General features: G+C 54.4%; 1 protein-coding gene across 1 annotated transcript; it reads left to right on the top strand.

Moving 5' to 3' along the window:
* Window positions 1–10,050: 10,050 nt before the first annotated feature.
* Window positions 10,051–13,582, top strand: ZIC3 (Zic family member 3). Its single transcript, XM_068697174.1, has 3 exons — window positions 10,051–11,157; window positions 11,762–11,925; window positions 12,462–13,582. The coding sequence occupies exons 1-3, from the start codon at window positions 10,110–10,112 to the stop codon at window positions 12,642–12,644; spliced, it is 1,395 nt and encodes a 464-aa protein (XP_068553275.1). The 5' UTR covers window positions 10,051–10,109; the 3' UTR covers window positions 12,645–13,582.
* Window positions 13,583–25,872: the final 12,290 nt, after the last annotated feature.

Genomic DNA, 25,872 nt, shown 5'->3' on the forward strand with positions numbered 1-25,872 from the left:
GGTGACAGGGCACATGGCAATGGGGGCTGCCAAATAGCTGGACCCAGGCTGGGCTGGAGATCACCCTGGTGTGCAAATGGGGCTTGGGCTCAGCATGGGGTGCTGCCTTTCAGCCCCAGCCTGCAAAGACCACATCTAAGCTCTGCTCTCCAGCACTGAGCACACGACAGGGCCTCCCGTGTCCTAAATGGGTGAAAGGGACTCGTGTCTACCCAGGTGGCCTCCTGTCCCCGGACCCCGACCTCCAGCCGGGAGGTCTCTGCCCCGCCAGCCACCTCTGCTCAGCAGGGTCCCCTCCCTGGGCCCCCAGACAGCACTGGCTCCAAGTCTGCCTCCTGTCATCTGGGGTGAAGGGGCAGAAAGTCCCTTGGGAGGGGGCTTTGGGGAGGAAGGAACAACCCAGCCTTGCTCAGCGGGAGCCTCCCGAGAACACAAGAGCAGCTCTGGCACACTCAGGGGGCTGCGGCTGGTCCCCTCGCACAGCCTGACACTGCGGCAGGGAGGCTGAGCCCCTGCTCCGGGCATCGCTTCTGGGGAGAGCCAGCAGGACAAGTTCTTTTCTGGGGGGAGGGAGACAAAGCAGGGCAAGTGCTGGTCCTGGGAGGTCTTTAATTCATCGTGCCGGGGGTCCGGGGTAGGGATCGGCTGGAGGGGGTGTCCCCCAGCCCCGCGGGGGCGCGCCTTGCGCTGGGAGAGCGCGGGGGGCGGCAGGGCTTCGCGTGGGCGCGGCGGCTCGGATGCCTGAGGACAAATGGGGAAGGCACGAGTGGCTCCCGGCATCCGAAGTGCCAGGGATTTTTAGGATATAATATATATTATATATATATATATATATGATTTTTTTTTCCCCTGCATCAGTCAGCCCTCGCTTCATTTGCACCTTTAGTTCTCGACGTTTTAGGGAGAGCTGCGGTACAGCAGCCATCACAGCCTGTGTGGTAAACGGGAAATAAAATAGAATTAAATGTCCGCATCTGGTCCTTTTTTAAGGCAAACGATAAAATCACCTCGTTTCTCTCGGTCCGACCAGGTTCACCCAAGGACCGTGGGGAGAAGCTAAGGGTTGGGGGAAATTTGCAACCATCTCTGGCAAACGAAGGGGGCGAAATCTGATGAGATAAAATGATGGAGCCAAAGAGGTGAGAGGAAATCTGTGTAAACAGGTTGGGCGTCGGAAGCCTTTGTGCCTAGGTCGCCTTGGAAGGCGGAGGGGCACCGGGGATGCCCGTGCCCCCCCTCGCTCCCCTTTCCGGGTTCTCTGACACGGTCACAGCACAGGACGCAGCGGGGAGGTTCTGGGCACGGCCGTGTCCCCGAAATTTGCGCCTGGGAAGAGAGCCCGAGACAGGCGATATGAACGCGTTACTGAGCGGAGAAATATCGAATGTTTCTGTACGTGTGCGTCGCCAGAGGTTTGCACAGTTTGTCTGAAAACACCCAGAGCTGGAGGCGGAGGAAAAAGGAGAGGGATTTTAATAAAAACCATTTGCCACTTGTCTTCAATTAGGGTCCAGAAATTTAGCAAAAAGAAAAAAAGTCTATTTTTTTTCTCACTTGCAGTCGGGATCAAGAGGTAAACGCAGCTCACATGCAACGATTCCAGAGCTCGGAATTGAAACGAGAGAGCAAATTCAGGCGGCTTTGTCACCACTCGTGTCGGCACGGCCGGCTGGGGGGGTGGGGGGAGACCGGCAGGTTTCCAGACCTGCCCCACACACGTCTCGCCGTGCTCCGAGGCTTTCCCCTGCCCGGGAGGGGCTTCTCCGCCCGCAGCGGGACCCCCGACGAGCCCCGGGGACCCCGGGGCTTTGCGCAGCGGCTCTGCGGCCGTGAGCCGGGCGCGCAGCGGGGGCCGGGGGGAGCCCGGGGCAAGGTGGGGTGCCCTCCGTTCTCCAGTGCCATCGGGGGAGCCCCGAGCTGCCGGGTCTTTCCCCTCCCCAGGGCTGTGCAGGCACGGAGCCGCCCGTCACCGTGTCCCAGGCAGGTGATGGGCACCTCGGGATCTGCTAACACCCCCCCCGCTATCCTCCCGCATCTTGGTGTCCATGACAAATAGAGGCAACGTGAGGCAGGAAAGGGGGAGGAGGGAGAGAAAGACACGCACACAATAGCCAGGCAAATTGTTAGCAACTCCGGCGTTTGGGGAAGCCGGTACTGTAACTGCGCTCTCATCAGTCACCGCTCCTGAAGTGATAGTAAAAATGCATCTAAACATGCTGCGGTGTGATATATAAAAGCACAGCGGGATGAGCTGCTTTCCAAAAAGGGACTTGGTGATTGGATATGCCCTGGCATGATTGACAAGAGCTTAGTTTGGTAAAGAGAAGACACGCAAGCTTTCACAGCGGGATTTCTTTTCTAAAATATATCACACTAGCCTTTGAAAAGCGCCGCACACTATAAGGGAAATAAGGTTGCTTTATAGTGCGCTGACATTTCTTTAAAACACAACTAAGATCAAAAAAAGAAATAAAATGTGTTCCAAACACAATGTTTTAATTAGTTTATTCTGTGCATTTGCTTTTATCTGGTGTATATATCACGGATCCCCACCCTTTAATTAAAACAACTGGCTGCCTATACAACAGCAGAGACAAATGCTTAACTTTCTCCTTTGTAGCTACAAGCAAACGCAATTTACTACAGCTCTCAGAAGAGTTTTTAAAATAAACGTGGACGCCTTGAAAGCTATCGGGGAATGGGCGAAGGTAGCGGGAAATGGCAGTTTCCTGGCTCTGAAAACTTGGGAGGCAGCGGGGTCCCGCGGGCAGCCCTGCCCGCAGCCGCTTCTGCCCCCTGCAAGGGGACTTCGACGGAGTGGGGGTAAAGAGGTACCTTCAGCTGGGAGCCGCAACTGGAGGGCTGCAATAGGGCTTTCGGTTTGCTTGGCTGCTTTTTGGAGTTGTTTTTGTTTCTCTTTTTTTTTTTTAAAAATCTTTTTTTTTTTTTTTTTTTTTTTTTTTTTCTCCCCTTTCCCCTCGGTGCTGCCCCATTGCAGCCAAGGTTAGCGCACCGGCTGCTGCCGGGCTGTAAGTCGAGGCACCTTTCCTAACACGAGCTTTGCTACACAAGGTTCTCGTTGTGGACCAGATCCTCCGGGGAGGGTAATAAAAACCATCGACTCCTTCACCCTGTGGCAAGCACACTGTTTACGGGGTAGTCAATGGTGTCGGGGGGCCCCGTCGCTGCCCAACGCGCCCCGCAGCGCGGGGCCTGCGCGGGGCAGCTGAGGAAAGGCGGCATTCGATGGGAAAAATAGGAAAGGGGAAGGGGGCTGGTCTATCGGCCCGAAATCTGTAGAAATGCAAAAGGGGAACGGGCTCTGCCCCGAGCCCCACCGTGGTAGGCACAGGGTGATCGGCCCTGGTGGAAACATTTGGGCGATGCCCGTGCCCCAGTGCCGTTGTTCGGCCAGCTTTGGCCCCAAGGCTTCCTACGGGCTGTTACCGCCACAAGTCGCTCCCGTTGCGGGGCTGTTTCACCCGCGGAAGCGTGCGAGGGCTGAGGCCGGTTCGTGCCGGGAGCCGTGGCCGCCCTGCCCCGCTCCCAGCCCCGGCCCGCTGGGGGGATCGCGCCCCCGTCGGGGCTCCGGGCAGGGGGAGCCTCTGAAGCGCTTCGTTCCCCCTCGCTGGGGAAGGGAATGGTGCCGGCAGAGAAAAGAGCGGCAGCGGGTTGTACCCCGCGGCTTTGCGGCGGCACCGCTTTTTCCCGGGGAAAAAAAAGCAAACGGCAAAGGGAATGGGCAGATCTCCCCTGGGGGACCCGTGGGGACGGGTCCCCGGGCCGGAGGGGAAAGGAGGAGTCAGTTCTCTGCCCCGCACCTTGGGGAAAGCCTTGGCTGTTGACGGGAAAGTCGCTGGGCGATGCGGCCGAAGGGAGGATAGCGAAAGGCAAGCGGTGGGAACGGCACAGCCCTCGTTTTGATTTTTTTTTTCCTAAGACTTAAAGCATTCAACACGTTGTTCCAACACGTTCTGGGGTGGCGAAATCGTGTCCCCACCTTTGGGGGATGCCGGGGCGACGGGAGACACCCCCGTTTTCCCATCGCCGGTGTGCCCGTCGGTGTGCCAAGCGCTGGTGTCCCGGCACGGCGCCGTCGGAGCCGGCTCTGGGCGCACGGCCCGACCCCACGGGCTGGAACCGGAGGGACCCGGCACCCCTCTGCCGGAGCCCACCTCCGCCCCGTCCCCTCGAGGCCCCTCCGCTCCACCAGGGCAGGACGGGACGGCTCCGTGTCGGGGAGTCCCGGCCGGGAGAAAATCCCCCAGCCCGGGGCCGCGGGGAGCCGTGTGTCCTGGGGAGGGACACTGCCGATCCCCGTCTCCGTGCCCTTCCCAGAGGTGGGAATAAAAGCTGGGAGCGAGGGGAAGCCCCGCGTTCAGGGCTCCCGGCTGCGGGGAGAGCGCCCCGTGCACCGCAGGCTGGCCATGTCGCGGGTGCAGGTGTCCACACAGCTTCCCTGGGGGGAGCTGCTGCAGGCTGGGACGGGGGGGCCCAGAGAGGGCTCCCCAGAGCCTGGCAGCTCCCCCCGCTTGGCCCCCAACAGCTAGAGACCGCTCTCCCCGGCCCCTGGGGATGCAAGTTCCAACGGGGATATTTGCACCCGAACAAGGGGCTCATTACCGGGGCTTACACCTGTTGCGAGGCCCTGGGGTGGTTCGACGGGGAGGGGCGGACAGGGCTGGGGTTGATTTGGGGACCGGGGGCTCACGTCCCCCTGTTGCCCCGTCCTCCGAGGTGCGCTGGGGCTGCGGGGCAGGGTGCGGGGCGTCCCATCGCTCCCCGTGCGTGGGCAGAGGCGCGGGGCAGCCCCGGGGGGCCCGGGGCAGCCGTCGGGGGCCGGGCCGGGCCGCTCCGCAGCGCCGCCTGGTGCCCGGCTCCGCTCCGGGCCCCGCTGGAAGCTGCCGCCGGGCGGGAGCGGGTGGAGGCGGCTTCCGCAGCCCCACTTTCGGCCCTGCTCGGTGGGCCCGGCACCGGGTGGGCCGCTCCGGTCCCTCGTGGCCCCGTGGTGCGGATGCTCCGAGCGGCCCGGCCCGGCCCCCTAAGGGGGGACAGGGGGCGGCCGGGGCAGGGCGGGCTCGGAAACAGCCAGGGCTCTGGGGCGGCGACCCCGGGACTCCGGGGAAAGGGGCGGCTCTGCCCCGGCAGCTGATGCCGGGTTGGCGGTTCCCGAGCCCGGGATGCTTCGCCGGAGCCCGGGGCTTGCGGTTGCCCCTCAGGGCTCAGTCACGCAGAAAGGCTGACTAAAGTCTGTGTCCCCCGCAAGAGCGGGACAATAGAGCCACCCTCCGGGTCACAGGTCACCTCCTCGCTGATTGAGATATTCGCCACTTCCCCCCACCCCCTCCGCTCCTCGGAGGACTTCAAGGGGGCGATTTCAAGGGGGCGGCCGGAGGGCCCGGATCGTCTCGGCCGGGCCGGGGTGCCGAGCCCCCCGCTTTCTCCTCCGCCCGCCCGGGGGTCTGCCCCGTGTCGTCCCGTCCCGTGCTCCCCCCCTAGCTTTGCCGGGGGCTTTTCGCCCTTGCCGGGGGGCTGCCCGGGGTCACTCGCCCCACGCCGTCTCGGTGCGGGCACGGCGCAGGGGCTGCCCGGCACCCTGCGGGGCCGCGACCCGCGACGTCCCCTGCCCCTTGGCTTTGCCTTGGCCGCCCTCGGGGGATGAGGGGAACGGGGACGGGGACGGGGACGGGACACGTTCATCCCGCAGCCGCTTCAACTCCTCCTCGTGGTTTTCCCACTCGCTTCCGAACCCGACGCGTGTTTCCCAGCCGGCTGAGCGCGCAGCTGAGTTCCTGTTCGGTTTTGCAAGCGGAACTTTTCCCCACCGCCAGCAGAGACGCGAAAATCCCCGACCTGGGTCCAAAAAAAAAACAAAAAACACCGGGCTGGTTGCTCCCGCGGCACCCTCTCGGCACGGAGCCCCGCGGCACCACCGTTTTGTCTCCCCTTCGTTTTTTCTGCCTGGCCGGCCTTTGGCACCCCTCGCCCCCTCTGTTGCCGAAGTTCAGACCTGTTTACTCCAGCCCCTATCTCTGAAGTTCAAATGTACATGTGAGTCCCCTCCGCTGAGTGACAGCTGCAATGGAAACGTCGCGTTCGCTCCTGGTTTGCATTTAATTACACCGGAGGTGCAATATGTTTATGGCAGAAGAAAAGCTACTTGTCTTTACGCTTGTTAGGGATATTCATTTGTCCACGATAAACTGCGTTTTAAAAGGTATTTAGGGCGTATGAAATATTCCCCTCGCCGACCGGCTCGCAGGTCGGTGCGGGGGATTTCTTTTGCTGTTTTCCCGGGCTCCTTTTGCCTTTTCCTCACACCCTCGGCGGAGGGGACGAGGGAAACCCGCGGAGCCTCCGCTCCCGGGGCCGTTGCCGAAGCCCCCCCAGCCCCTGCCCGCCCTGCCCCGCTGCGAAATGTGCTGTAAGGAGCGGGCACCCACTGGGGACCATTTTTTCTCCCGCGCCGACCTGGCGCTGCAGGGCCCAGACCTGGCGCTCTTCCCTCCGGCGAGGCTCCCCCAGCCGTGCCCGGGTGCTGGGTCGGGGCAGAGTCAGGCCCCGGGAGCCCACCAGGGCAGGGCAAGGGCAGCACGGGGGGAGCCCGGCGGGGAGGGCCGGGGAGGGCCGGCCACCGAGCGGGGCACGCACGGGAACCGGGCAGCAGCGGGCACGGAGGGACCCGCACCGCTTCCAAGGGGCTTTGCGTTTTTTGTGGCTGTTAAATTCCTAAATCATCCCAAAGGGGGGAGAAAAAAAAAAAAAAAGGTGGAGGAGAATTACACAAATATCTGTTCCTGACGTAAAGCAGGGTGTCTTTCTCCGCCTTCCCCTGCTTTGGGAGCACGACGGGAGCAGGAGAGCCTGCGAGACTACTTTTCCGGTTGCTGTTGTTTGCCTGTTTGCAATTGAGATAGATTTAAAAGGGAGAGAGATGTGATGTTCCCCCGCCTCTGAAAAATAAATGCAAGAATCGGGACCGACCAGAAATACCAATGAATAAAAATGGAATTTACCAAAACGTTAAAATATATGCAAAATATATTATACATTTTATTATTATTACGAAAGCACGGAGAATAAAAATCATAGGCCACAGCGACAATGCGCTGAAATAAAACGAACGCGTTTTATGCCATTTTTGGTTCCCGAGCTGGCAGATTCCAGCTAGGAAGCGATCGGATTTTAACAGTGTCTGTATGTCCGTCTGGATATTGCTCGGCGCACACACCCGTACAAACTTGGCAGAGTAGAAATGGGAAACGTATAAAAAAGATTTATAGGTCAATTTATGTAGCCTGATCCGCGAGTCCACTGCGGCACGGCGGGGCTGCGGGCGCCGCTTTCTGCAAAGCAACCAAATACTCTCCGAAACGGCGAGTCCTCGCCCAAAGCTCCCACCGCTGCCTCTGATCCCCCCACGCCCGGGATGCTTTTCCCGAAGCCCCGCGGTGCCGCTGCCGCTCGCGCGCAGGGACCTTTTTTAAGCAATAAATAAATAATAAAAATAAATGGTTTTTATTTTTCAAGCTTCCCCCGCCGCAGAGCCTCGCTAGCTTCATCTCCCCGGGCCGGAGGGCTGAAGGTTGCCCCCCTACCCCCCTGCGCAGCCTGCCCGGGGAACCGCTGCGCTCCGCGGCGTGGGCACCTGAGCGCGCAGCGCGGCGCGGCCCCGGCGGCTCCTGGCGGGCACCCGCCGCCGCCCCCGGCCCGGCGCGGCCCCGGCGCATCCCATTAGGGGCAGACAATGCGCCGGGCTACACGTGAGGCCTCCTGCACAAGCAGGGGTCAGTCGCCCTCGGTTGCTCCAGGTCGGCGACTTCAGAGGCGCGGCCCTCCCCGGCGCTCAGCTGATGGGCTAATTGAATTATGCCCCCCCTCTTTTTTTTTTTTCTCTCTCTTTTTTTTTTTTTTTTTTGGGTTGTAGTTGCCGAGAAAACCCACCACGTGCGGGAGGTAATTAATTACCCCGCCACAGCGCTCCGCAAACAGGCAGGTAGAGCCACCGCCGCTTCGCAACGCCGGGGCGGGGTGGGGGGGACGGCTTCGCCCCGCTGCCCTCTGCCGCCGCCGGGCCCCGGGAGCTGCAGGATGGGGCCGGACAGCCCCGGCCCTCTCCGCTGCTCCCGAGGGAGGGCTGCAATCCTGCCCGGTCCTCGGCCGCTGCGCGCCCTCCGTTCCCCAGGGGAGGCCCCCCCCTCCCGCCTCTTGCCGTGTTGCGGGCTCGCCATAACGGCAGCGAGGCACTCACCTTCCAACTTTGGGACTGTTCTTGGCAGATGTGGCCTGGGCAATTTGAGTGTTTGATGGGCACTGGTGTTACCTCTCGGGGAGATTTTATATCGGTGGCTTTTTTTTTTTTTTTTTTTTTTTTTTGTCCTCCCTGCAAACCCTAAAATAAAGAAGGCGAAGTCTTTCCCGGGGCTGATTGGGGGGAACGATGTGAAAGGGCCGCGGTTATAAAGCGCTGCTTGAAGCAGGCTCTCAATGCGTCTCTGAACTTGATCAGATTTTACGTTTCCTGCAGAGAGCCGGCGGCGAGCCTGTGAGACCTGCCCAATAGACAGACTTGGGGGCTCAGCAAATCTCAGGATATTACAATTACAGCCATCTTTCTTTCTGCCTTTTATTTCCACTCTTGCTCCCCATAGTTCTTTGCAAATGCTTTCCAGAACAGAAAATGAGTGGATTTATAGCGCTGTCTGCAACTGATAATTGTTCCAAGGCTGAACGTTGCCTTTGCAAAAATAAAATTAACAAGAAAAAAAAAAAGGAAAAAAAAAGAAAGAAAGAGAAAGAAAGAAAGAGAAAGACGAAAAAAAAAAAAAGAGAGAGAGAGAGAAAGACGAAAAAAATAAAGAAAGAAAGAAAGAAAGAAAGAAAGAAAGAAAAAAAGAACGATCAAACAAACGAGTGTACAAAAAATAGAGCACGGGAACCGCCACGCCGGGCGCTGCTCGGCCGTGCTCCGCGGCCCGGCGGGGAGGGCAGGGAGCGAGCAGGGACCCCTCGGTGCTCGGCGCTGCCCCTGTCCCCTGTAGGGAGCGGGCCGGGGGGCGCGGGGGGACTCGGACCGGCGAAGTTGGCCCCGTGGGGCTGGCGGGGCAGGAGCGGGCTGTCCACGCTCGGCTCGGGTTCATGCAGGCGAAAAGCTGCTAATTAAAAAAACGAACTGCGCCTCGCCGCTGCGAGCTCAGGCGGGCTTGGGGTTTAGTTTTGAAGCGGCGCGGCGGCTTCGTGCCGGCTTTCCGCCTGCCCCCTCCCCGGGCGAGGCGCCTGGGGGCCTTCCCCCCGCGGCGTGGGGCGGCGAGCAGCGGGCCGGGCAGGGGGCAGCGCGCACCGGGACGGCACGGCGGGGGGACGGGGAACCCGCGGGGTTCAGCGCGCTTGTCCGTGGGACCGGGGCTGCCCCGGGGGGCTGCGTCCGCCCCGTCCAGTGCGCCCGATCCCGTGCGCCCCGTCCCGTGCATCCCGTGCCGTGCGCCCCGTCCCATCTCGTCCCGTCCCGTCCCGTGCGCCCCGTCCCGCCGCCCCCCCCCCCGTTTTACCTGCGAGCCGCGCACGCCCAATCCCCGTCCCCGACGGCTGCGGGGCGCGTGCCAATCAAACGGGGAGCAGCCAATGGCGGCCCGGGCGGCGGGTCAGCTGACGCGGCGGCCGGCGGCTCCCCATTGGCGCGGCGCGGCCTGGCCCCGGCGTTGGTTTATGTGCGAGGCGCGGGCGGGCGCCCCGTCAGTGCCCGACGGCGCCGAGCGGGAGCGGGGCCGCGCTGCGCCCTCGCCCTCGCCCTGCTGCGCTGCGCCGCCCGGCCCGGCCCGGCGCGGGGGCGGGCGCCTCGGGGGGCGGGTGGTGGTGGTGGGCTCGGGGGCTTGGGGTTGTTTTTTTTTTTAACCTTTTTTTTTTTTTAATTTTTTTTTCTTTTTTTTTTTTTTCTTTCCTTCCCCGGACGGGGGGTGCTCGCTCGCCCGCCCGCGGCGGGGGGTGGGGGCGGGGGCGCGTTTTGGGGTGGTTTTGCACTTTTTCGGGGGCGGGAGGGAAGGAAGGAAGGAGGGGAGGGGGGAGGTAAGGAGGAGGGGGCAGGCTGCCGCCGCGCCGCCGGCCCCGCGCCCATGACGATGCTGCTGGACGGAGGGCCGCAGTTCCCGGCGCTGGGGGTGGGCGGCTTCGCGGCGCCCCGCCACCACGAGATGCCGGGTCGCGACGCCGCCGCCGCCGGCATGGGGCTGGGCCCCTTCGGGGACTCCTCGCACGCCGCCGCCGCCGCCTTCAAGCTGAACGCGGCCCCGCACGACCTCGCCGCCGGGCAGAGCTCGGCGTTCACGCCGCAAGCGCCCGGCTACGCCAGCGCGTTGGGCCACCACCACCACCACCACCACCACCACGCCGGCCAGGTGCCCTCCTACGGCGGGGCCGCCGCCTTCAACTCCCCCCGCGACTTTCTCTTCCGCAACCGCGGCTCCGGCATCGCGGACGCCGCCTCCGGCACGGCGCAGCACGGGCTCTTCGGCGGCTCGCCCGGCGGCTTGCACGGCCCCGGCGGCATCCCGGACACCCCGGGCTACCTGCTCTTCCCGGGGCTCCACGAGCAGAGCCCGAGCCACACGTCCCCCACCGGGCACGTAGACAACGGGCAGATGCACCTGGGGCTGCGCGGGGACCTCTTCGGGCGGCCGGACCCGTACCGGGCCGTCTCCAGCCCCCGCACGGACCCTTACGGCGGCGCCCAGTTCCACAACTACAACCACATGAACGTGAATATGGGCATGAACGTGGCGGCCCACCACCATCACCACCACCACGGCCCCGGGGCTTTCTTTCGGTACATGCGGCAGCCCATCAAGCAAGAGCTGTCCTGCAAGTGGCTCGACGAGAGCCAGCTCAGCCGGCCCAAGAAGAGCTGCGACAGGACTTTCAGCACCATGCACGAGCTGGTCACCCACGTCACCATGGAGCACGTCGGGGGCCCCGAGCAGAACAACCACATCTGCTACTGGGACGAGTGCCCGCGGGAGGGCAAGTCCTTCAAGGCGAAATACAAACTGGTCAACCACATTCGGGTGCACACGGGGGAGAAGCCCTTCCCCTGCCCCTTCCCGGGCTGCGGGAAGATCTTTGCCCGCTCCGAGAACCTCAAGATCCACAAGCGGACACACACAGGTAAGGCCCCCGGGGCTCCGGGGCTGGGTGCGTGCCGCCGCCGCCGGCCCCCTGCGCACCCCCGCGGAGGCACCCGTACGAGTGCTAATGAAATCTCGTTTTCGGGGACTTCCGCTCCTTTTCTTCTCCTCGCTATTTTATTTTTAGGCCCTATTGGCGTCTCTCCCAATTAAATCAGCGATACTTTTGTCAAAGTATTTTTATTTGTAGCTCCGTCCTCCGTTCAGCCCTCCGCACGGCCGGCGGGAAGAGGGGGGGAAGGCAGGAAGCAAGCGCTTTTCGGCTCGCATCCTTGAGTACGTCCCATAAAACTGTCCGAGCCTCTGAACTGCTCACGGGTCTTCTCCCTCCTCGGGTTCACCGAGCGCTGTCCCCGCCAGAGCATGGTGCGGGGCCGGTGGGAGGCAAATTCAAAGTAACAAAGGCTGACCCGAATTTACTCGGCACAAAACAAACCCCGCCGTCCCTCCTCCCCTTCATCATTTTTTTGGGGTCCTCGTGCATCCCCAAGGTGGGGACTGAGCGGGGCAGAGGCCATCCTGGCAGGAGGCAGGTGGGGACGTGGAGGGGAATGGTCCTCCTTCACCCTCTCTGAATTTCGCAGGTGAGAAGCCTTTCAAGTGCGAGTTTGAGGGCTGCGACAGGCGCTTCGCCAACAGCAGCGACAGGAAGAAACACATGCACGTCCACACCTCGGACAAGCCCTACATCTGCAAGGTGTGCGACAAATCCTACACCCACCCCAGCTCACTTAGGAAACACATGAAGGTAATCACTCCTGCGCCCCAGCTCTTTACTCCCTGAGCACGGACGCTTGGTCGTTGGCGTGCTCGGGGCCCGTTTTACTGCGGCTGAACAGGGCAGAGCTGCACAGCGCCCGCCGCAGTGCTCCCGGCACGGCCTGAGCGGTCCCTGGTGCCTGGGCCACGGCTGGAGCACAGCCTGGGGAAATGGCGTAGTTTCTTTTTGCACTGCCGCTGGTGCAAGTGCTAACCGGTTTCCAGAGCGTGGCTCTGCTCCAGAGTGCTGTGCAAATGCAGCCCCGTGCGCCGGGATGCTGCAGCCCCGCACACCGGGATGCTGCAGCTCCCTGTAACGCAGGGAAGTGGCCGGGAGCTACGGCAGGCATTGCACCGAGCTGCCGGTGCTCTGGGTGACCGGCAGTACGGGCACCGCCTGCTTGCCAGGCGGGGACCAAGCTGGTGACCCCTGGTATCCCTCCTGCGTGGGGCAGCATCCTGACCTGGCTCAGCGGGGTGGCGGGGGGCCCTGGGCTCGTTCCCATCTCTGCCTCTTGGTTTTAGGTGCACGAATCCCAGGGGTCGGACTCTTCCCCTGCAGCCAGTTCGGGGTACGAGTCCTCCACCCCCCCGGCGGTGGGCTCAGCCGGAGGCAAGGACTCCACTAAAACGCCGCCGGCCGCCCTTCAGAGTAACCCCGGCCACAACCCTGGACTACCCCCCAATTTTAACGAGTGGTATGTGTGAAGGCAGCAGCTGCCCAGCCAGAGACTGGACCAAATGTGTTGGGAACAAGGAAAAAAGGACATGCCAAGCCAACTGCAGCTCACTCCCACGGAAATGGAGTTTCCACACCGACGACCGCATAGGGCTACACCTAGTTAACTGCCAGGATCCGGAGGGGGGTCTTTTATTATTATATTATAATTATTACTATTTTTTGCAAGCCGAGACGCTGGACTAGCCATGTCCTTTTCTCAGGATTGGATTTCTTTTTTTGTTGTTGTCATTTTTTTGCAATCGCAGTCGTTTCTTTGTTGTTTGTTTTTTTGTTTTGTTTTGTTTTGTTTTGTTTTCGTTTTCGTTTTTTGTTTGTTTTGTTTGGGCTTTTTTTTTCCTTCCCTGTCCCAGTACCTCTTCCTCCGATTCCTCACTTTTTATTTTTAATTTGTTTTGTTTTTCCTTCTTTCGGTGGGATGTTGACATGAGGATGAAAATTCTCCTTCGCCTTAGTGGTGATTGTTTAAACTTACAGTCTTAAACCGTGCCAAAGTCCTGTTATGTCTTGAACTTTCCTCTCTAGCTCTCCTGCTGCTTCTTTCTCTGCTCTCCTCCTCTTTCTCCTTCTCTCTCTCTCCAAGCATTACACTTGTGAATGTATTCTCGTCTGATGGGGTCGGTCAGTATTTTTCAGGATGAGGATGTGGTGTTTATTCTACCCAGATTGTGATGTTTAGTATAACAGTTGCCTTTTTGTAATAACTTTTTTTTTGTAAATACATATCCATGATGCCATATTTATCGTTCGTAATTTAATTATTGATACAAAGTGCCGGGAACTGAACAATATTTATGGGGAAGAAAAAATTGTTTTCTAACAAAAAAAATACAAACAAAAAAAAAATCAACTCTGTACAGCTTTTGGTTATAACTGCTTTAGCATTAAAAGTTTATTGTTTTGGAAAGAGCCCCCGCGAGCCGTTTTTAACCTCCTCCGTCCTCCCCGTTTCGGGGGTCGGGGGCAGCCGCGGGTGCCGCCGCGGTCCCGGCTCGCTGCCGCCGGGGCCGAGCCGTTGTTTTCGGGCCGGCGCTGCGGGAAAAAGCCTCCAGCTCCTCGCCGCTGCTTCTGCTACTGCCCCTTTGTCCCCGCCCTCCGCTGCCGAACGGCTTCGCATCCCCGCGACCTTCCCGAGCGGACGGAGCCCGGAGCCCGGGGCGCGGCGTCGCCGAGGGAGAGGAGCACCGGGGGCAGCGGGGCGCCTCGACGGGGTGGCCCCGACGGTGAGTACCGGGCCGGGGCTGCCGGCAGGGGTGCAGGGGCCGGGAGTCGGCACCGGGCTGCTTCCCGGAGGGGACATGGGTGACTTCGTGGCGTGCTGGACTTTATCGTCTGGTTTTGTTGTGTGTTGTTTTTTTTTTCTTTTTTTTTTTTTTCTTCTTCTTCTTTATTTCTGACCAGGATGCAGCAAAGCGTCCCCATCCCTGAGAGACAGAAGGGATTGAGCCGAGAAATTTCACCCCAGAAACAACTTCTCCAGTGCTGCCCAGGAGCCCCAAGCGACCCGAGCGGCGGTGGATAACGCTCCCTGCAAACCTCTAGGCCCCGCTGCGGGGGACGCTGGGGGGGCCCAGCTGGGGCTGCAGCAGGGCCGGCAGCTGCGGCTCTCCTCCAGTGCTGCCGATTTGGGCGTATGACTCTGCACCCCCAACCTCTGTCCGACTGCAGGGACCTTGCTGCAGGCTGAGCCCCGTGGTGGAGGAAGGCAGGGACCCCCCGGCTCCCCAGGCCCCCCAGCTCTGCTGGCTGCGAGAGGCCCCAGACGGGCCCATCTTGAACTTGACTTGGGGCGCTGCGGGTGGCTGGGGCTGCCCTGTCTTCTCCCGCCTGCCGCGGGGTCTGCTTGTGCAAGCGACCCGTGAAACCTTGCATGCTTTAAAAATTAAATGAATTTCTCATCTCTGCCCTCAAAAAAAGAAAAAAAAAATTAAAAAGCATATCGGGCAGGAAAAGATGGGAGGGAGGTGTAGAGCAATCTGTGGTGCTGCATGTCTGAAAAAAAAATCCCAGTAATGTTGAAGGCAAGTTTCCCACCCCACATTGCTGAATTTGTCCCCTTGAAGGAGGTAAATGGTTTCCCTCCGAGGTGCCCCAGCCAGACATGGATCCCCGCTTCTTGCCGCTGTCAGGTCTCTCTCCCGCTGTGCGCAGAGCCGAGCCCTGGGGCTGGACGCAGAGTGCTGCTGGCCTGGGCTCTTCCTGGGGGCGAGCGGGGCCAGGAGGAACAGAGCTGCCGGGGGCCATCGGGTTTTCCTCGGACACCCACCTGAGTTGTGTCTGCGTCGCTCCGGACCGTGCCAGGCTTGGAAAGGTGCTGGTAGGCTCGGTTTCCTTACTGCTTTGCTCGGAACCGGGGGTGTGGGGTGTGCAAGGCTCTGTGGGGGTGCCTTGGGCCGGGAGTGACTGCTGCTGTCAGGCCCCAAAATGCCATCCTGGGCCAGGGGCTCTGCCCTGGGAGGCCAGGGTTGTCTGGGATGTGAGCTCTGATGGGGCCAGGCCCACAACGATGGCTGTCTCCACGGGTTTGTAGCACAGCCCCAGCCGTATTTATAACAAGAGCTTAAAACCAGCATCCTCCATAATTTCTCTCCCCTGTGTGGCCAGCGGGTCCCCCACCTTGGGGTCTCGCCATGCAGCTTGCACCCAGAAAGGGGAAGGGGAGAGCAAACTGTTGTCTGCACCCCGCTGAGAGGTCGGAGCCACCCCCCCTCAGCACAGCATGCTGGGGCTGCCGCTCTGCAGCCCCCCCAAAAAGGGAGATGGATGGGACAGGGGCAGTTGGGGGTGGGTGTGCGTGGTTTGGGATGGACGGTATGTTTGGGATGGGTGTGTAAAAGGTTGGTGACCTGTTTGGCTGTGAAATGCTTGCAAAGCACGGGGTTTGGTGCCAGCACCGTGAGGAGGGGGCAGGAGAGCCGTGTCCCCCACGCTGTGCTGGTGGGCGCTGCTCCTCTGCCCTGCCGGCCGCTGCCGGCCCCGAGACCTCTGCAGTGCGGCCCAGGGGAGAGCTGTCTCACTCTGCTGCCACTCGTGGGCAGCTAAGAAGTTTTTGTTGTTGTTGTTTTGTTTTTATTTATTTTTTTTTTTCTGTAAAAAGAAGTGAAAAGTCTCCATTCCTAGCCCTTGCCCGTTGCAGAGAGAGGCAGAGTCCCTGAGTGAGGAAGCTCCTACCCTTTTCCCATGTCTCCTAGGCTGTTTTGTGCATTGGGGTGAGACAGCTCCTGATTTTCAATGCCGGGGCCTGGCAGTGAGGGCCCGCGGGCACTCCCCGTGCTCGCAGCTCCAGATTTCTTCGTTAGTGTGCCGGCCAGGGCAGGATGGCGCTGGCAGAGCAGGTGCCATGTTAGCTCAGTTTTTCATCTGTCATTAATAATGGATCTTGTGTCGCACCCCAGAAGAGTCCCAGGACTGTACACAAAAAAGGGGCCGTATTCTGCTGTCCTCTCTCAGACTGGCAGCCCCCTTGTAGTTGCTGTACTCGCTTCTTTGAGCGGGATTAGATGGATTTGTCCCCAAATAAACAGAACTCAGGATGGTTTTCTAAAAGGGGTAATGGTGATTCATTGTGTTAAAAAGAATCTAAGCAGAGGCAGGCGATGAGCTGGAGCCATTCCTTTTCTACCACGCTTTATGAGCCATGAATATTTTGATTCCTTTGCTGTCATTGTTTTTGCATATCTGTCTCTATGTCTGGTGCAATCCTATGAAAATAATATATTTTTTTCAAGCTTTGTGCGTGCCATTAACAGCTAGTGGTTGCATGCAGTGTGAAGGCAGTCCTGAAGGCATTTGATCAGGTTGTGTTCAAGTGTCTCAGCACTACAGCTCCAGGAATTAAGTTCCTATAGTAACTCTGTCGGCTGTAAAGCTTCCATTTCCAAAGCAGTAAGTGGGCTGTAGTATTGTGTATTTGCCTTTTTTAAAAAATAAAAATAAAAATTGGAATGTTCTCAGATTAAAAGCATTAGGCACTAACACCAGCTTGTTCTGAGCCTAACTTTCATGACTTTTTGATAAACTATCCCCCTTATTTATGCTTTCGGTATGACCAAACTATATGGAAAATACCTCTGCAGAGGTGTTGGAGAGGTAAAACTCTGGAGGAAGCTTTAAATTCTTTACAGAAATCTAATTGGATTGTGCAGTGAGCAGAAGGAAATAATTTGTGTCATATTGACTTATCTGCGCGTTCCCTGGACTAAGACATTTGGTTAACCTTGCTATGCCATTTACATGGGTTAAAAACATAATGTACGTTTTGCGAGTGCCTACTTACCTGCGTGTGAGCAAAGGCAGTAAAAGTGCTTGCGTAAGAGCTTACGCTGGTGAGGGAGGCTGCCAAAAACAGGGCCTGACCACAGCCCCGGCGCAAGCCCCTGCAGGAAGGCTTACAGACATCTGCTCTGTGCTGCCGGTGGGAGAGCCTCCGCAGGGACAGATGGAGGGAGTTGGACAGGGAGGTGCAGGAGAAATTTGATGTTAAGATGCGAGTTTTTGTTCTTGGTAGATAAAGCTGTGTTCTGTTTAGATTTTCTTTTAGGTAACACTTTGGTAGCGGTTCTCCATTTTATCTGCTTGCGTGAAAAGAAACTTTAATATAAAGGGCTGGGGAAAAAAAAAAAAAAAGAGTTTAGCTGAATGATTTTGTTTTGGCAACTTGTACAATAGTGTCAGCTTTTAAATTGCCCTGGCTGGTCTGAAATGGCTGAATGGGCAATACACGAAGTTCCTTCCCAGGAGACTGTGTCCACGCTGAGGTCCCCCCATCGCATGCACGGTAGCCTGGCCTGAGACACCCAGAAAACTTAGGAAGGGAAAAAGTCAGGGCCAGTCCTGGCGGGGGGAGCTGGAGGGGCTGGATGCCCAAGGAGCATATAGGACGCCTGTAGCATAGGGCTGTTCCCATGGTTTTGTCCTTTCCCAGAGCGTCATATAATCCTGGTGAGGGCCTGTGGCAGTCCCAGAGGGACAAAATGGCTCTTGCACGGCTCTGCTGGGTGCTTGGCAGGCAAACGGGGGCCTGGGCAGGGATGCTGAAGCTCTTGAGGAGGCTGTGCCCTGCCGGGCTCCCAGCAGCTCCCATGCTGGTGTTCGGGCACAAACTGGTCTGTGTGGGGGGAAAGGAGTGGTGGTACACGCTGGGGGGGGGGCACTGCCTTGCTCTGAGTGCTGCAGCCTGGCCGGTGCGGGGCAGGCGCTGCTCCTTCAAAGGGAGACAAAAAGGTTTTGGGGACAGAAATAAGCACTGGGGTTTATCCGCAGGCTGCGACGTGGCCTTTTGCTGGCGGGGTCACATCAGGATAGAAAATGTCAGGATTTTGGTTTCTGCTAGCCGTGGACTGTCTGCATTTGTATGCCACGGAGAATACCAACTTTGGGAAATCTGGCTGCAGGCAGAAAGCCCTGAGAGGCAATGAAGCAGCATATAGTACTGGCCCTAAATAAAATTATTCTTTATTTCTCTCTTCTTTAAATTCCTCACCAGTTTCACTTAAATATTGTCATACTGCAAAATCTTTTTTTTTTTTTTTTTTTTGAGTAGTTTTGTTGCTTTCTGTAGTTTATATGGCTTAATTCTCTTACTATTTTGGTCAAAGACTTGTTATTGTTTGTTTGTTTTCCCTTTTTCTCCCTGTTTTCATTTTCCTAGTGTTTCTTTTTTTACCTGTGGTAGTAGAACACAGTTGAATTTTTAGGGTTTCCACCACCTCACCGTGTTGTCACTAAAAATAAATATTTCTTTTGTTCGCATTTAGCATCCCATTAAATCCATGGACTTGAGCTTCTCAGTAATTATTGATAACCTCAAGAAAAGCGTTAAACTTGTGCTGAGGTCTCAGAGAGAAACTTGGTCTTAACTATGAAGTCGGAGTTTCGACTCAAATACAATCTGCAATTCAGAGAAAGATCTTTATGCAGCAGATTCTGTGAATAAAGTTCTCAGCTGCATGCCGAGTTTGCATGGATCGGACTCGCTACTTTCTGGCGCATGGGCTAGTGGTGTTGGGGGAAGCAGATATTCCCCAGAATGCACATTTTCCCACAATATTTATATTTACTAGAAAGAAGATGCTGCAGCAACTTGCTGACTGTCAGTCACAAATATTTAAACATCTTGCGCTTCTGAAACCAGAATTGCTTAATTGCGTAATTTAACAAGATATAGACAGACAAAGAGAGTGGACTTTTTAATCATTTTTCTCTCTTTTTTTTTTTTTTTTTTTTTCCCCAAGTGTTGTGAACCTCACTTGTCAGATTTTATTTTGCCTTTTTAATTTGTTTTTTTTTTTGAACTGTTAAGGCCAAAGAGTCATACACTTGTGTGTCAAAGTGGAGCCTGAGATTTCATGTAATTGCCTGATTCTGGAGCTTAAATTATAGTTTTAAAAAAGTGAAGCTACTGGTAATATTGTAAGAATTGGCAATGCTGCAGCTGTAAAATATATATTTAAATTTTAATCTTGGCCTGCAGAAGTATTTTAAAATAATGCAGTAAGTGGAATGATTTACTTTAATGTCTTCACAAGCACTCAATTTGTATTTAAAATGAGATGCCAATGTGACGCTGCAATCTACACTGTTTTCTGTTTCCTTTTCGTTCTTTGCTGATGTGGAAGGAGAAGGCAGGCAAAGGACCAAAGAAGTTGAAACTGCACCTTGAAGATACTCCCTGTACCTTTGGGAGGATGTTAGGCTGAGATTAAAATCAAAATACTCTGCCAGAGCTCACTTTATGTTGCCGAGGACTTGTTTCAGAGGAGTTCCCTCACCCTTTCAGAAAGCTCAGGTTGTCAGTGTTTAAAAAAAAAAAAAAGGGAGGGGGGAAGAATAACCATTATTTCCTTTTTAAAAGCACAAGCAGATCCATGGCATTTTATGAATTATGATCTTGATAAAAAAGTTAGTGTGCTATGTGTAAACCTGTCAGTGATTTCTGCAAGACCTGTACTGGGTCCCTGGCTGTGTGGATGAATTCTCTAAGCCTTGCCTTGCATTCGTAGTATCTTTGTATGTTTAATATACCAGTATGGACCGTGTAAGCTGTATTGTGATGTCTGTAATCAGAGGACTGAGAAAAATACAGTATACTCACATCTGGGTCTGTTAAGTGTAACAGTCCCAACTTCAGGCTGTGGCCACTTGACCAGCTTTTTAGAAATTTATAACAGGAACTCGAGTACCCGCAGGATTAAAGCAAAATTCTTTCCTGTCATTTATCTTTCGTCCAACTTAGGAAAAAAATTCTAGATAGAACAATGGTTTGCATCAGCATCATAGTTTTATCACACTTACATTTCTAGATTTCATTGTTTTACTGTAGGTTAAGAAATAGTTTCCTTTTAGGCTGAAAATAAATTGCTGTGAAAGAATTAAGACAGCATCAATGCCCCCTACAAAGTTTAAAATCACATATTCATCAGTGAAACATTAGTGTTCTGAAAATATGTTTTCTTCTTTTCAGTAATTTTCTGGTTTTAATCTTGGACAGCCTTTTACATAAAAGCTCGTCGTCAGTGCCGCAGCGCGAGTAAATCGTGCCTGGCAGAGGAGCTGACGCAAGGAAGGGGCATAAGAGAAATACTGCATTTCATAAACACAATCACCAGAGCATTAGGAGAGCAAACATGTGGTTTTATGAACATAGTTATAAATATTTAAACATGCAAAATGAAAATGTTACTAAATGTCTGGTTTTCATTATCTTTCAATGAACATTTTCATTCTTGGAAACATTGCTAGCTGTCTGCAGAAAATGATCACCACCCCCTCCCCAAAATGAATGATGTGTAATACGAAAACGTGTTAAAATGCACAGTTGTTTGTAATATATTCTACCAAAGTGGAAGACATTCTACCAAATTTGGTATTCTACTGAATCTCAGTTTTCTTGCCCCACAAACTGGGAACCATCCTGCTCCTGTCAGCAACTTTCTTGCTAGATGTTATGAAAAGTCTAAGGACAGTTTTGAAAATATAAGATGTCACTCAGCATGCTTGGAGTTGTGTCCTGCAATCCTTTCTCGGGCAAAATTCCTACAGAAGTCAACAAAAGATGCTGTAGCTGATTTTATCATTATTAACGTATTGTTTTGAAGTGTCAACAAGTGTTTAAGCATTCTCTCGGCCTCTGTGGAAGGGTTTGGAGGCTGCAGGGGAAATTTTGGGGTAGGGAGCCAGTGCTCTGCCCCTGCATGGGCTTTTGCATTGGGTATGAGTCTGTGCCTTTAAATAGGAGCGTGGTGAGCCTCAGCGGGTATGGGTTGTGCAATTTTGCTTGCGTGAGTGGAGGCCTGTGAAAAAGCTGGGGCCACGCTGTGCATCACTGTTCATAATAAGGCAGGTGTCTGATTCCTGCGATCCCATGTAGTCAGCCGTCTCTCTTGGCTTTGGTCCTTCCTGGTCACTATATCCCCGTAACTCTCTGGCTATGCAGCGTATGTCGCAGAAGAACATGCCAAATGATTTTTTTTTATTTTTATTTTTTTTAATGCACCAGGAAACCCATTTTCAATTAGTCATATATTTAATCCTGGCTGTGGCGTGTTTCTGCTGCACTGGGCAGAGGCAGGGCGTACCGTGCGCTGGCACACACGCACGCACGCGCCTGCTGGTTGCTGTTCCTCCTGCAGTTGCTCCCACCAATAAATCCGCACTTGCTGCAGCCAGGATGGAAATCTTAAAGACAAAGGACTTGAATGGGCAGTTTTTATTGCCGTGATAGAGTAGAAGGCCCCAAGCTGAGGGTTAGTGCCTACATGGATGTTGTCCTCCTAGTTCATGCTGTCTCCAGCTAGCGCTGTACCAGTGCCACAGACTGGTATTTCCCCATTTTGGTTCTTGCTACTGTGGCTGCAGCAAATCCCAAAGGCTGAGAAGTAAACTTGGAGTCCCTGGAGGAGCACAGGGGACGTGCCCTGTGCAAAGCAAAGTGCGGTGTGTGAGGAGAGGCACCCTGCAGTCCTACGCCAGCCCAGGCTCCCTTGGCACAGCCGTGAAGGGCCATGGCCGGCTGCAGTGCGTGGGCATTGCCGGCACCATTCCAGTGCTGGGGCTGTGGGATGTGGCTGGTGACAGAGCCTGTTGGCAATCCCAACCCGGGGCTGGTTTCTTCGGGGCAGGCGTGCTGGTGCTGCTCCCTGTGCGCTTACGTCAATGCAGACCTTTCAAGGACTCCAGTCTGGGTTGGATCAAGCCTTGCATGGTTGTGGCCCTTCTGCATTTCAAAACTGTGTTAATCTATATCTGGATCCCGATGGGGCACTTGGGATGAGCTGAGCTCAAACAATCCTTGGCAGGAGGGACAGACTGGAGTTGGCAAGGATTTTTGTCCCATTATTGGTTACTCGGAGGAAGGAATGTACACACCATTTTAATCTATGACAACTTGAGGTCTGTCATCTTCAGCATATTAGAAAAGCCTCATTTTTAACAAATCCCAGAGCACTTACCAGGCATCATGCTGCAGCTGGATTGGGGCTGGGCACTCGCTGCGGGCAGAGGCAGAGGGCCCACTCTCCATCTTGGTACGCAGTCAGTGGGGGCCTCTCAGGCTGATCACCCCTCGCTCCTGCTCTGCTGCAGTCAGGAGGTGGAAGGGGAGATGAAATCTTGGGGCAGAAAAAAGCCAGCAGATGAGGCGGTGTCAGTGCAGCCCATAGAGCAAACGCACTAGAAGATTTTCCTGCCTGGTTCAATCTGCCCATGCGTTCCCAGCAAGTTTGGCCGGGGGGTTATTCACCAAGCTCAGAGGAGACTTTCTTCTCTGTGATGAAATCTTCAAAACACATCCCAAAGACCCTGAGATAGATTTTACACTCTCTCCGTAAAAGTGCTGTTTTCTCTAGTGAAAATACAGATTGGTGCTTCTCTTGAAAGTTGTCCTGTGTAAATTCACCCTTTCTGCTTTTTCTCTCTGGATTTCTAATGTATGAAAAATTAACCTTATAAAGATTTTTCTACAAGATTGTTTGGGCTTGCTGTATAAAGAGCAAGAAATTCAGTCCAGATAACTGTTCTCCTCTAAAATGGTTAGGAAGGATGTGTTTTGTTTTGTTTTGTTTTGTTCTGTTCTGTTTTGTTTTTGGAGTGTGGAGGAGTTTTGAAAACAGCTTTTTCTATTTTTACCAAAGAATATTTTTATCAATCAACACAACACCTGAACGCTTAGCAAACTGTTACCTTCAACAACATCCCCATGAAGAGAAAGCTGAAATAATCAGCACAAGGAATAGATGTCAGCCTTAGACAGACGACTGTGTTTCTGGGTAATCTAATTCCATTTTACTATCTTGCTTTTACTTCAGCTCAGAGAGTGGTTTGATCGACAAGGCACTGATGCTCATGAGCCCAAGTTCAGTTGTTGGTGGTATGTCAGAAATTATTTTTCAGACAACGGTAGTTGGAGTGTCAGCTCCCATTAAGCACATTTAGTATATCGGTATATATTAAGTGTATATGACCTCTGAGATTCAGTGCTAGCACACTGTATTTTGTAGCCTTTCGTTTGCCTCTGTATTGACAAAAACAGAAGGTCTTTGGTTAACTTCTGACCATTGACATATTAAATGAAGATGCGCATTTGAGCAACATCAGTAATTTCAATTGACTCATCAATTGCCATTGCATAGCAGTCCTCATGTTTCACTTTGGTAACAAGCTGATCTGCCAGATCTGATGCCAGCAATTCAGTCCTTCAAACAAATGACATGTTTGATAAAGAAATCTTTTTAAATTCATTATGCACTTTGGCTTTTGTCTTTCCTTTTAATACAGCATCTGTTGCAGCCGGGATACATTCCTTGATCGTTTCTGAGTCTGCAATTATTTTTCTGCCTGCCCAGTGTCCCAGAGATGTGAAACGAAGCTGCCGCGCTGTGCTGCTGAGCACTGAAACTCTGCACAGACATTCAATTTAATCTCTTGGAACAGACTGCATTAAAGTAGTTTCATCAGTGCACACTTGTGATAAAAAAGCGACATGAAGAAAGCCAGTGAACTGAAAGGCCCTGCATTTTTCTGGGAAGACAATAGGATATCTGTCTCTTCATTTGTTTCACGGATTCCTCGCGCAGCCATTGAAATTCAGCAGAAGGCTCCAAATGTGTAAACTTTATCCTGGGCATTTTTTCAGTGCTGGAAAGGAATAGAGTTAAATGTCCCAGGGGGAGTTTTATAGAAAATGCTATGTGCAATGTTAATGAGTTGGGAAGGGGTCATACGTTTTTCCATATAGAGCCAGTAAAGAAACGGATACGGAACACAAGGAGGAACGATCTGCAGGGACCCACTGATGTGTGGCACAGTGTGATCCTGGGCTTCTGTCACCCCTGCAAAGATGGGCAAAAGGCTTCAACCCAAGTGGCCCTCTGTGCTGCCACACGGCTCTGTGAACAGCTGGGGCTGGAAGAAATGACAAACTTCTTGGGTGCCACAAGAGATTGCTTCAGCGTTACTGATCCTCACTCGGCTCGTTACTGAAAATGCATCAAGCAGCTATATGGGTCAGACTGCTAAATTTGTAGACACGGAGTGTCAGGAAGCCTTTTTGTCAACTTGGTACCGTTTAGTATATTTGTCCTCAAGTTCAAAGCAATCCTGGCCTCAGACTTGTGATATTTTCTGCCCTTTCCCCTTTCTGTTGACTCAGACCTCTTCCCTTTGAGGTCAACATCAAAATAAAGATGTATGTTTCCTCAGCCTGACCATGGCTCTGACTCTTTAGATCAGCAATCCTATAGTCCATATGTCTTCCCATCTGTCAACTGGTATTTGAAGCCAGCTTGCTCCTCTATTCTTTCAGACAAGTGTGAGAATCAGGAGTTTCTTTAATGATGGTTTCAGGCCTTAAAGTGTTTGCTAAGATACTACCTATTAAGGTCCCTTGATGGCACCTTGAATAGAGATCAAAAGCAACTGAGTTCACTCCACAAATCTAATCTGTCTGTCAGTTTAGGGTGCTGGGAGAGGGGTGGGGAGGGCACCACGCTCCTGTGGTTAGGAGACTGGCCTGGAAGTCAGCGTCCTGGCCACGGGAAGAGGCAAAGCCCTCATCTGTGTGAGACAGCAAACGAGAGCACTGCCTGAGCCCACCAATGCTGGCTGTGATCGAGCTGCCAGTGCCCCTCCTGCTGAAAAAAAATAAAAAGGATCTATACACACTAGGTTGGTTACTTTGCTTGCACCATGCTATGGTGGCAACATTTAGAGTTTGAGCTTCTTCAAAGAAATGCCACATCAGTACCTGTGTCTCTTTGTGGCTATGGTTGTGAGTTTATTCAAAATCTTTGTACAGTGTGAGATTTTAAACAAAAATGTTAGAGTACAACATGCTCTCGCTGTTAGTAATTATTAGCAGACAATAACTTGTCTCTTATATTTTGGAGAGCTGCTAATAATGGCAATGTGTCCTGCATCACCGCTGGACTGCCTTAAAGGCAGCATGGAGAGATACTGCCTACACAGTGTCATCACAGCAACACAGACAATCTTTCTGAAAGCACAGTTTGTCTTTCAACCATTTCTATTTTTAATGCCTGTCAGGAGATGCTGTATAGCCCTTGGAATATTCGGTGAAGTGTTTGCCCTTTTGGTGAATTTCCCTATGTGATGGTTATAGAAAAATTAGCAGGGAGTTGCGGCCATTCATTCAAGCCCAAAGTCTGAAACTCAGGGCCCATTGAGTTTCTGTGCATTCAAAGGTGGCTGTGATAGCTGGAAAGTGTAGGCTGCCCACCGTGGGAAGGGTGGTGGAGGGCGTTCCCCAGGGAGCCCCCCCAGCCAGTGCTAATAAACACGACTGGCTCTTTATGGGACCCAAATGTCTGAGGAGATCTGAACAGCCCCAGGATGTGGCTGAGTGCCAGAGGATGGTGTCACACTGACTGTCCAGTAAAATATGACTCACTGGAGTCAAGGACACCATATGGTCTTAGGTTCGTGTTGAAACCTGTTTCAGTGTGAGCATGAACCTGAGATCCAAATGCAGAGACTCTCTTTGGCCTCAGTGTGTATAGACTTCAGTCAGTGTTACCTCTGCTCCCTGAGAAAGAACAGCCTCTCAGCCTGCCTGCTCTGGAGTGCTGCTGCTTTGGAGGAGGTGGTTAGTCAATATTTGGGGCATGCAGATTGCTGGATTGCAAGATGGGAAACAGATGTGATCTTGATGTAATTTTATATCTTTATCAATAAGATGCACCA

Source organism: Anas acuta, chromosome 13 (assembly GCF_963932015.1).
Source record: "Anas acuta chromosome 13, bAnaAcu1.1, whole genome shotgun sequence".
Classification (NCBI taxonomy): Eukaryota; Metazoa; Chordata; class Aves; order Anseriformes; family Anatidae; genus Anas; species Anas acuta.

What these genes read in the sequence shown, in the direction of transcription:
- ZIC3 (XM_068697174.1), top strand. Translation starts at nt 10,110, where the DNA reads ATGACGATGCTGCTGGACGGAGGGCCGCAGTTCCCGGCGCTGGGGGTG. An exon ending in CCACAAGCGGACACACACAG is followed by an intron (nt 11,158 to 11,761) that starts GTAAGGCCCCCG and finishes TGAATTTCGCAG; the next exon opens with GTGAGAAGCCTTTCAAGTGC. An exon ending in CACTTAGGAAACACATGAAG is followed by an intron (nt 11,926 to 12,461) that starts GTAATCACTCCT and finishes TCTTGGTTTTAG; the next exon opens with GTGCACGAATCCCAGGGGTC.